Raw genomic sequence first — 12,423 nt, 5'->3', positions numbered from 1 at the left:
GAGCAGGGAGTTCGATGTGGGGCTCCAACCCAGGACCCTGTGATCATGACCTGAACCCAATGGAAGATCCTTAACCCACTGAGCCACCCAGGTGCCCCTAAGTCTTTTTTTCATCTCATCTGTTTATATTTATCTGTTATATCTTTGTACCTCCTTTTATATTCTCTAAATACACTTTAAACTCTACGTTCATTTTCCTATTGATTTTTAGCTATACTTATTAATATTTTATTTTTCATTTTTAGTGTTTGTTGTAGGAATCATAACATACACCTTTAAATTTTTTTCACAGTGGACTTAGAGCTACTATTCTACCACTTCCATAAAATAAGAACTAAGTAAGGCACATAATTCTATCTAGCCCAATCCTTTATTCTACAACTGTCTTATTATATCAACATGTGCCATAAATACCATGTTACAGTGTTAGTGTTGTAATTTTTGCTTTATATTATAAGGTTTAACTTATAGGAGGTAAGGAGATTTTTTTATTTATTCACATATTTACCAATTGCCATGTCCTCTATTCCATCCTAAAGATGTGAATTTTCATCTGGTATTATTTCCCTTTGGCCTGAAGAACTTCCTTTACCATTCTTGTTACGTATTTCTGCTGCAATGAAATCTTTTAATTCTTGTTTATCTGGAAAGGTTTTTATTTTGCCTTCATTCATAAACAGTATCTTCACTGACAGAATTCTTGTGTTAATTTTCCAGCAATGTAAAGGTGTTCTAGAGCCTGCTAGTCAGCACTGTTTCTGATAAGTAGTCAGCTATGAGTTATTGTTATTATTAGTTCTCAGGGTGCTTTCAAGATTCTGTCTTTGTCATTTCAACTGCCTGTCTATGATATGCATAAGTGTGATTTTCTTGTATTTATTTTGTTCAGAGATCACTGAGCTTCTTGAATATGTACATTCAAGTTGGTGCCTTTCACCAATTTGGGGTAATTTTCAACCATTATTTTTCCAAACATTTTTGCTCCCATTTCTCCTCTCCTATACTTATAGAATTCCATTACTTATACTTATAGAATTCCTATACTTATAGAATTCCATTAAAATGTGTTGCTGGGGGGCACCTGGGTGGCTCAGTGGGCTAAAGCCTCTGCCTTCGGCTCAGTTCATGACCCCAGGGTCCTGGGATTGAGCCCCGCATCGGGCTATCTGCTCAGCGGGGAGACTGCTTCCTCCTCTCTCTCTGCCTGCTTCTCTGCCTACTTGTGATCTCTGTCCGTCATATAAATAAATAAAATCTTTAAAAATAAATAAATAAATAAATAATAAAATAAAATAAAATAAAATGTGTTGCTGCATCTTTTGATACTGTCTTACCATGTCACTGAGGCTAACTTCATTTTCTAAAATCTTTTTTCACTTTTCAGGTTAAATAACTTCTGCTGGATCCTTTGATACCATCCTACCAAGTCACTTAGTTTAACTTCATTTTCAAAAATTCTTTTTCACTTTTCAAATTAAATAATTTCTACTCAACTATCAAGTTCATTGACTTATTTCCCAATCTTCTATAATCCCATGGAATTTTTTTATTTCATATATTATATATTTAATCACAAAATTTTCATGTTTCTATATTTGTGTCTACATTCATTATGTGCATATTTTCCTTTATGTCCCTAAACAGGTGCAACAGCTGCTGATTCTAGTATGTGAGTCGTATCAGGGCTCATCTCAGTTAACTGCTTTTTCACTTTAAGTATAAGTCATACTTTTCTGCCCGGGATAACAAGGTGACAGTGAGAGGAGGAACATTTATACTAAGAGAAACTGACAAAGGTCCTGAACTGGTAACTCATTAGCTAAAGTTTAGACAATTAAAAAGGGAGATGTTGGAAAATTTAGGATGTAAATTCTGAAACAGATGCTATAAATCATATGGGCACATACTTTCATAGAGAATAAAAACCAAAATATGATTATGAGATCATGAACACATAGATCATGTATCTATCATATACAGATCATATATACAGGCATTACCTTGTTTATTGTACTTCACCTGAGCTTCACAGTACATTTTTGCAAGTTGAAGGTCTGTGTCAAGCCTACATCAAATAAGCCTATCAGTGCCATTTTTCCAACAGCATTTGCTCGTTTTGTGTCTCTAGGTCACATTTTGGTAATTTTTAAAATTTAAAATATTGCAAACATTTTCATTATGATGATATTTGTTACAGAGATCTGTGATCAGTAATTATCAGATGCTGAAAGCTCAGATGATGGTTAGCACTTTTGAGCAATAAAGTATTTTTTAATTAGTACTAGGTTGTTTTGTTAGACATAATGGTATTGCACACTAAGAGACGATAGTATAATGTAAACTCAACTTTTACATGCCCTAGGAAACCAAAAAATTCACTTGACTCACTTTATTACAGTATTTACTGGGGTGATCTGTAATGGAACCTACAGTATCTCCAAGGTAGGCCTTGTATAAACGTAAATTATAATATAAACAAAAAATATACATTCATCAATATAACCTCTACCATTCCTCCTTTTTTTACTACAAGAACACATTAGAATATGGATTTCTTCTGAAGTGCAACGTACAATGAAATCTTTAAAATATAATTTAAAAAATTATTAAAAACTCTAGACTCCCTTTACAAGCATTAAATTTTGTCAGTTTCTATATAAACATAATTATATTTGGGAGCCAGCTGCTAAAATGTGTTTTTGATCACCATAATTATTTCAAGTCTACATATGATTAATGCAATGAACAGTACTTAGACATCAACAATTAGTACATATTTAGTCACATCATTTTATTCCAATTCACTATTAAAACTCATTAGAAATATAATTAAAAGTATTACTTTCAAATGTCTATATAAATTTAAACAAATGAGTAAAATAAACAAAGATAAGATTATAAATATGCTCAGTTTTAGAAATATTTTCAAAGATCACTCTGCAAAAGATGATATATTCCCATGTAAGAATACAAAATTTTATCCTTACTTTATTGAAACTTTTCCGTATTTCATCTATGAGATACTAAATCATTTGTTCTACCACTACTGTTAAGTATACAAAGGAAACATCTATTTCATAACAATGAATAGGTATTTCAAATCTGAAAACCTCATTTCTCTTAAAAACTTCATGAACTACTTTGAGATCTTTGTGTCAGCCAGCTTATGCTGCACACCTTCAACAAACACCTGAACCTTATTCAGTTCAACTGATATTTATTATGCCTGTTAACTGGCATAGGAGTCACTCCATAAAATACGTGAAAATTACATCACAAAGCTCACCTAAATCAAACATCCTTCACACTTCCTGAAAAATGTAGGGTAGGAAGAGAAACCTCTGCTGTGTCTCTGCTGCCCTCTACAGGATTTGTTCTTTGAAGACACAGAAATTGTGAAAACCCAGACAGACATACCAACCAATACAGAAATTAACATCAGTAATCAACTGTATTTGTCAAATGTGCTAAAAGATGACATTATAAAGAGAACTTATTGCTATTCTCTTTATTTCTATCATGCTTTTTCTCCAAGTAGTTGAACATATAGTTAAACTGTTAAGTAATTAAGTAAGTAATTAAGAGAATTTGGGATCAGATTCTTTAAGTTAGAATCTGATTCTGCCGTTTATTATCTGTATTTCTAGTCTCTCATCTATAAAATGGAGTTATTAATGACATCTAGCTGACATGATCAGCACTTCAGTAAAGTGCCTGACATATAGTAAAAACACAGGGTTATCATGTTATCAATTGCTATTACTATTATTGACACTGTAACAAAATGGCCAGGACCACAGCTCAGAAACCAGAGCTCCTGAGTTAGAATCCTGGCTCAGTCACATACTACTTTATGACCAAAGAAAAATTACTTAATCTCTATATGCCTTAGAACCCTCTGAAAATTAGGGATGGTAACAACAGTTCCCATTTCACAAGAGTGAGTATGAGGTTTAACTAAGCTAATGTACATAGTACAGCACTTAGAAGAATGTCCCACAAGGAAGAATTCATAATGTTAGCATTATGTTCCCTTTACTTAAGCGCTACCAGAATTCTGCTCCAGAGAACTGCTGAAATTATGCTCACAGGCCAGATTTTTCCTAAATCAACAACTTCACTCATGTCAGCCTGAGCAAGTAATTCAAAACAGACCTAAATAATAATTAATGTTTCCCACTGAGTGAAAGCAGGGTTCTCCCACAGAGTAAGTATTCACACACCATATATGTTCTATTTCTACATTCATGAATGAGAGACAAATAGTGTATTGTTCATAAAACAGTAATAATTATTCAACAGTAAAAAGATAAGGGACAGTTTGTTTCTGGAGAACTAAGTAATACAAAATTCCTAATTACAATATAAATCTTCCCCTCTTCCATTTCATCCAATGTACATGGCTCATTTAAACACTATAAAACACTGCTGACACCCTACTCATATCTCCTGCCCTATCTTCAGTGACACCGGCTCTATCTTCAGTTTCCAGCAATTCCATTTCTTTGCCTCAGGGATTTCTCTGGCTGCCATAAGCCATTTTCCCCACTTGTGCAGTAGTCTATACGAATGAGGAAATATTCCATCACCCAAATTCCACCAAGGGCCATCCCATAACCAAGGAATGAAGGGATCTACATAAGTAACTCAGCAGTCTTGCCCCTTTCCTATCCCCTGATGGGATAATCCTGAGGCTCCCAGAGTTTTACAGCAGTGCTAAGTTACAGATCCCCACAATAATGAATGATCCCTGATTGACTGCTATTCCATCCCAGGCTCACTTGCTCACCACTACTAGGTTTTCTCAGGGTATGCTTCTATGCAAATTCAAAGACAAATATTCACAAAAACTGTGAATATAAGACAAGTCCACAAAAACCATCACATATTTTACTTTTCTCAACCAACCTGAAATGCTGAATAAACAAAAGAGAAAAGTTAAGGTATTGTGTAAGTATGAGGAAGGAGGTGCTAGTGTAACTGCAAATGTTGGGCAGAGCATGCAAGTATGAGTTAATCTCCTGAGGGCAGATGCCAAGACAACATCAGCTATAGAAGAGATTCACTGAAGGAAGCACCTGCAAAGGATAAAAGGGAGAAAGTAGAGTCAAGGAGAGATTTAGGACCACAGTGTAGGTCTGAAAACTATAAGAGGACAAGAAGTAAAAAATAAAGAGAACTGAGTAAAAGATGCAGCCCATGGGTAACACGGCCCTAGTACAAACAAAATGAAGGATCCTGAAGGATGGCAGTTGGGGCTGTCAATCAACTGTTCCTTGCAGCTGAAGATCTGAGTGCACATTACCACAGCTGCACTGCAGAGAATGATGATCCAAAGTGATATTATTGCAGCAACTTGAAAAATGTGTCTAGAGAAAAATTTCCTCTCCTCCAAGATTGTTGGTTATTAATATGTACTACTCTTTTGCATGATTATATACTTCATATAATGCAGTATCAAACTGTACAGATTCTTTGGTAAACTGGCTTACTTCCTCAATATTATTCATGATGATAATATAGCACTTTACTTTATACAAGCCAATTTGCCTGTGTTCATAGAAAATTAGCTTTCAGAAGTTTTTTCTCTTCTAAACAAGGCTATAATGAATAGTCACATATATATATATATTCCTTTAGCCATGTGTGAAAATTCCTCTGAACAGTGGCTTTCAAATATTTTTACTTAAGAACAGTAAAAAATACGTTACATATTGTAATTCAAACACACATATACCAATAAATGTAACTGAATAAAAAATTGCAGGAAAATACAAACTCATACATTCCAATGTAGTCTGTTTTATTCCACTGTATTGTATATACGATATTTCATTTTTAATTTATACTTCCCATACTACTAGTGAGACTGAGCATCTTTTCACATGCTTAGTGGCCATTCAGGTTTCCCTTTCCTATTCATGACCTGAATTTCATTTGGGCTATGTCTTTTCCTTACTGGTTTGTTCAAGTTCTCGATATATTCTGGATATTACTACAGAATGTCCTTTTCTAGAAAACATTTTTTAATGCAAGCAATAAATTTACTTGGTTCAAAATTCAAAATAGCATACAAGTTATTTAGTAAAAACAGCTTCCTACCACTCTAGAGATATTCCATATAAACACATATTCTTCCATTTTTTCCCTTTTTTTTTAATTTAAATTTTGTTAGTTAACATACAGTGCAATATTGGTTTCTGGAGAATTCAGTAATTCAATACTTACATATAATACCCAGTGCTCATCACACAACTGCCCACTTTAATACCCATCACCCATCTAGCTGATGATCTCACCTTCCTCTAGCAACCCTCAGTTTGTTCTCTATAATTAAGTCACTTATGACTTTTTTGCTTTTCCCCCCTCCCACACGTTCATGTTTTCTTTCTTAAATTCCACATATCAGTGAGATCATATGGTATTTGTCTTTCTCTGACTTATTTAACTTAGCATAAGTAATCCATTCTGGTATCCTGTGTCTTTTGATTGGGGCGTTTAGTCCATATACATTCAAAGTGATTACTGAAAGATATGAATGCAGCACTGTTGTGTTACCTGTAGAGCTGGTGATTCTGGTGATGTTCTCTGGTCCTTTCTGGTCTTTGTTCTTTTTGGTATTTTTTCCCCCCGCTCATAGAGTCCCCTTAGTATTTCTTGCAGGGCTGGTTTAGTGGTCACAATCTCCTTTATTTTTTGTTTGTCTAGGAAACTCTATCTCTCTTTCTATTCAGATGACAACCTTGCTGGATAAATAATTCCAACCCATTACATTAAATATTGGAATACTGAAATAATAATCCCAACTCATCCCATTGACTAATTCCAACGTACCACTTTGAATAATTCCAGCTCATCTCAGTGAATATTTCCTTCAACTCCCTTATGGCCCACAAGGTTTCAGCAGACAGATCTGTTGCAAACCCGATCTGTCTTCCCTCATAAGATAAGGACTTTTCTTTATTTTGTTGCTTTCAGGAATCTTTCCCTGTCTATTTTGTGAATTTGACTATGATATGCCTTGGTGATGGTTGCCTCTTTTTGAATTTAATGAGATTTCTCTGCTTTTTGGATTTTAATGTCTGTGTCTTTCTCCAGGTTTGGGATGTTTCCACCTATAATTTGTTTGAATAAATTGTCCCTTTTTTCTCCCTACATCTTCTGGGACTCCTAGGATACAAACGTTATAAGAGTTTAGTAAGTTGCTGAATTCCCTATGTCTACCTTTGTGATCCATTACCTGTTTTCTTCTTTTTTTCAGCTTCCTTATTTTCCAACTTTTTATCTTCTATATCACTGATTCAGTCCAATGATTCACCTGTCCTCATTTTTAGGGCCTCCACTTGGAACTGCATCTTGATTTCAGCATTTTTAATTTCAGCTTGACTAGATTTTAGGTCTTTTATCTCAGCAGTACAGGATTCTCTAGTGTCTTCTATGCTTTTTTCAAGCCCAGCTAGTACCCTTATAATCATTGTTTTAAATTCTAGTTAGCTATATTGATTAAATAAATCCCTGGCTGTGAGTACTACCTGCCATTCTTCTGGAATAAATTTCCCTATCTCATCATTTTGTCCAGAAAAGAAAGGAAGACAGGAGCTGGGTGGCTCATTCAGTTAGGCCTCTGTCTTCACCTCAGGTCGTGATCTCGGTGTCCCGGGAGAAGCTCAGCAGGGACTCTGCTTCTCCCTCTCCCTCTGTCCCTCCCCCAACTTGTGCTTGCTCTCTCAAATAAATGAATAAATAAATCTTAAAAAAAAATAAAGAATCTAGATCCCAAAGTAAGAAAAAAATATAAAAATAAAAAATGCTAATGAAAGTAAACAAAAAATAAAAATATAAAATATACATATAAAAATGTAAACAACTTTTTAAAAAGAATTGCAAAAAATAAGAAAATAAATGAAAAAGAAGGAAATAAAGAATAAAAGTCCAAAGGACGCTAGATACTATTTTTCCTCAGTGCTGAAGCTTTCAGAACTCTATGATCAGTAAACTCAGTGCAAGCAAACTGTTTGTACTGGCTTTCTTGGGAAGGGGTCTGTTGTGCTGATTCTCAGGACTTGCCCTCAGTGGTGGGGGAAGATGGGGAGCAGCAGCCAGGGAGTCAGGGCTTGGTGTTAAGCAGCTCCAGAATCCACCAGGTGGCCCTGTTTTTCTCCCTGAAGACTTTCAGTGCTGATGGGTATGTGGGATGAATATGGTGGCACCCCACTCTCTAGCCCAAGAGCTAAAAACTCACATCCCTCACTCTTCAAGGAACCCTCACAGAAGAGCAGTCAATCACTCTTGTCTCCCTAGTTGCCATCAGAACCCTGTGTTCACCTTGTCTGTGTCCAAGCTTTTTTACCTCAGGCATGCATCTGAGTTTCAAAACTCCAAATTTTAGGGACTTCTGTGGCACAGACCTGTGTTGATTCCTAGGGGAGGGTCTTTACACAATTTTGCAGGACCCCCTGCACCCCCCCCGCTTCTTGACAGGCTGCATGATCCAGTAATGAAAGAGATTCAGGTGGCAAAAGAGGAAAATTATTAAGCAAGACCAAAACCAAAAAAAGGATGAGCTTGCATTAAAAAGAAAAGACCCTATGGCTTAGGCTGAATACCTATTTTCCTTCTTGAAATCTGAAATTCCAGTACATGCAAGGCAGAGAGAGTGTCTACTTTACCAGCCCCCAACAGAAAGTCTGGGCATTGAGTCACCAATGAGCTCCCCTGGCAGGCAAAATTTTACAGACATTATCAAAAACTCACTGCTAGAGCAATTAAGCATACCTTGTGTGACTCCACTGGAATAAAACTTGTGAAAGATTGCTGATTTTGCTTTGTATTGTTTCACTATAATAAATCATAGCCCTGAGTTTGACTGTACACTAAATGCTGAGAGTCGTCGTAGTGAATTACCAAACTTCAACATGGACTTGGAGCAGATTCACCACATGCTCAAAGAGTTTGATCAACTCCAAGCAGAAAACCACCTGTAGGCATATCACAATCACATTGCTTAAAAGAAGTGATAAAAAAGAAGTATTAAAAAATCAAGAATGAGAGGGGACCCTGGGTGGTTCACACAGTTGAACAACTGACTCTTGATTTCAGCTCAGGTCAACATGTAAGGGTCCCAGGATTGAGCTCTCTGCTCAACACAAAGTCTGCTTGAAATTCTCTCTCTCTCTCTCTCCCTCTCCCCACACCTCCCTCAAATAAATACATCTTAAAAAGAAAAAATCAAGAATGAGAATAGCTTCAGGGTTCTTCATAGCAACTCTGGAACTAAAAGACAATGAAATAATGCCTTCAAAATTCTGAAGAAAAATAATTTCCAAACTAAAATTCTATTTAAATTGCCATCCACTTATCAAAGTGTGATAAACTCATCTTCTGACATGCCATTTATCTTCCATAAATCCTCTCATTGAAAGCTACTAGAAGATGTCCTCAATCATACTGAGAGTGAAAACCAAGAAAAAGGAAGACATGGAATGCAGGATAAAGTTGCTCTACATTAGAAAGAGGTGAAGGGAATTACCAGGAAGATGGTGAAGAGAGATGTAAGGGTAGCTAAATTCACAAAGCAGAGAGGATGAGTTCAACTTAGAGCAGCTAGGAGGTTGTGGGAATGAGCTCTCCAAAAAGACAAAACAGCTGGACTGCCTACTTTGCCTGAAAACCTTTACAGGAGAGCTAAACAATGGCAAAAAAAAGTAGTTTTATTAACAATAAATAAAGTTAGGTAAACAAAAACCCAAAATAATTAACTCCAAGGAAAATGAAAAGTTGTGAAGGAAAAATAATTAATATTTACCTTGGTTATGAATATTATACAATGCTAAATCCTAATCTAACCAAATCTTGATACATGTGTCCTGAGAGAATAGAGGAATGGAAAAAGTTTCATATGTTAGCAGGTGCAGGGAGTGGGTGAGGAGGAGTGAGTTACCCATGTTACCCATGTTTATAAGCACATTACAAGCATGTTATTTAGAGACAAGGAGGTAAATAATGAAAGAATCACTAAGAGTCAAAAGTGACTGCCCTGGAAAAAGGAGTTAAAAATGAAACACCAAAAGACTATGATTAACAAATGTCCTAACCAGAATTTTGAGAGAAATGGTACTTACCTTTGCAAGCTCAGAGGGCCTCTCTTCACTAGTCGAAGAATGATTGCTTGAACAAGAACCACAGTCTGATATTTCCACAACATTCTCACCATCTTCAGATTCATTACACTCACTAGTATCTTCCCTGTCACTGTCAATCTCCCAGTCAATAAATTGTAGTTCATCTAAAAAATACAATTTTAAATAATTGTATATATGCTTAATGTTTCTTAATCTATTTCTTTATTCTCAGTAGTTAAAAACATCCATATTGCTGAGTAAATTTTAAAATGTATATTAAAAGACTGTGAAAAATACACTCCTTCTCTTATCTCTCATCTCAGGTAACTACTTTTATTAGCTATTTTTGTATCTTCCTAGGGTTTTTCCAGCATGTTCAAGGAAATAAAATACAATTTTTTTCCTTCTTTCTGATACACTTTAATTTTTTTTTTTTTAACTTAACAGAGGTTTTCCATATCAGTAACAGGGTATCCTCATTCTTTTCTGCAACATAGTATTCCACTGCATAGCTGACCCCCAGTTTATTTAATCAGTGTCCTTTAAAAAAAAAAAAAAAAGATTTTTATTTATTTATTTGACAGAGAGGCAGTGGGGGAGGGAATATGAGCAGGGGGAGTGGGAGAGGGAGAAGTAGGCTTCCTGCCCAGCAGGAAGCCCAACATGGGGCTCAATCCCAGGACCTGAGCCAAAGACAGAGATGCTCAACAACTCAGCCACCCAGGGGCCCCTTTAATCAGTCTCTTGTTTTTTGGTTTTGTTTTGTTTTTTAAAAAGATTTTATTTATTTATTTGACAGAGAGAGATCACAAGTAGGCAGAGACGCAGGCAGAGAGAGAGGAGGAAGCAGGCTCCCTGCTGAGCAGAGAGCCTGATGTGGGGCTTGATCCCAGGACCCTGAGATCATGACCTGAGCTGAAGGCAGAGGCTTAATCCACTGAGCCACCCAGGTGTCCCATAATCAGTCTCTTGTTAACAGACTTCTTAAAGAATTTAACCTAAAACTTTTTTTTATAGATTTTGCATCAAGTTTTAAAAAAACAAGGAAATTTAGTTTTTAGTTTACTTTTATAAGCATTGTTATCTAGGTGCTACTTTTGCAAAATTTAATTTGGAAGTTAAATTATTTTCATATTTCAAATAACCAAATTTAATCTATTTTTAAAGAAATAAAAGTAGCTATTAGGGGTAAATTAATCTCTGAGATATCTCTGAGGCATGTAAGGTAAACCTTTCCTACAGTACGAAGCCCAAATATTCCTTCACAGCTACTTCAGCAACTCAGAGGGCTAGTAAGATATCTTGACCCTATTTTAGAGGTATACTAGCAACAATCTTATTTCCAGATAGAAGTAATATTAAAAATAAAATAACTTACTAGCTTTAACACCTGAAAGGGAATTCAAAATTTAAAAAAAAAAAAAGAAAAGAAAAGAAAAACTTAAGCTAAAGGTAAAAGTATGGAATAAAGCAAACAAAAATGTAAGTCTTCTTTTTTCTGATACCGTTGTTCCAGAAGATAAAAGTCCACTAGAGTGATTATAAAAGACTGGAGGTCAGACTAGTCTGGGAGAAGCAGACACATAACAGCAGTAAAATAACTGCAGCAACCACTCTTACCATTAGAGAATGGCAGGGAAATACCATATGTAACAACACATTTACTCATGGAAGCCAGGCAATGGAACACATAAATTCTCCAGGTTGCTGAAGCATCACAGCAGAAAGCCAAGGGAAAGGCAGAGCTCTGAGGAATGCAAGTGCCCCCAGAGCTATTGTACTTTTGTAGCATTTGTCCATTTGTTCCTCATTCATTCAGTAAAAGCAGTGCTACAGAGAGCCTACTACATCATCCTAGACATTTAAAATACCAAAACAAACACAGGAGATAATACAGAACACTGTTCCTACCCTGGAGAAGCCCATCGATGAATAACATTTATACTGCAGCTTCTGAGTGCTATTTAATGATATACCACAACCCAAACTAATAAGACCTTTCATTCTTCACAATAATTTTATGAAGCAGGCAAGACAACTACTGAGTCTCCAAAAAGTTAAGCTTTTTCAAAGTTACAAAAAAACACAAATGCAGGGGGAATATATTTTTTTTTAAAGAAGAAAAGATTTTGACAATTTTAATTCAGGGCTCTTCCCTCTCCATCACAATTTTGGGCCTTAAGGCCCAGAGACTCTAATCCAATATAAGTAGAAGGAGGTCTAGGTATATTGTGTTTAAAACTCACCTGGTAGATGGAGAGGAGAGAGGAGTTTGGGGAAATTGGACAGGGAGACGAATCAT

General features: G+C 35.7%; 1 protein-coding gene across 4 annotated transcripts in view; it reads right to left on the bottom strand.

Annotated features, from left to right (window-relative positions):
- The window catches only part of SPIDR (scaffold protein involved in DNA repair), a 603,350-nt gene that overhangs the window by 487,003 nt on the left and 103,924 nt on the right, over nt 1-12,423 (bottom strand). For all 4 annotated transcript variants that reach the window (XM_045081470.1, XM_045081547.1, XM_045081503.1 and 1 more), the window contains exon 5: nt 10,122-10,285. In XM_045081470.1, the coding sequence (XP_044937405.1) occupies nt 10,122-10,285 (164 nt within the window). The remainder of the gene's footprint in view (nt 1-10,121; nt 10,286-12,423) is intronic.

Source organism: Mustela putorius, unplaced genomic scaffold (assembly GCF_011764305.1).
Source record: "Mustela putorius furo isolate JIRA1106 unplaced genomic scaffold, ASM1176430v1.1 tig00000056_pilon_pilon_pilon, whole genome shotgun sequence".
NCBI classification, from domain to species: Eukaryota; Metazoa; Chordata; class Mammalia; order Carnivora; family Mustelidae; genus Mustela; species Mustela putorius.
The sequence above is the reverse complement of the archived record's forward strand: the minus strand, read 5'-3'. Positions and strand labels throughout refer to the sequence as shown.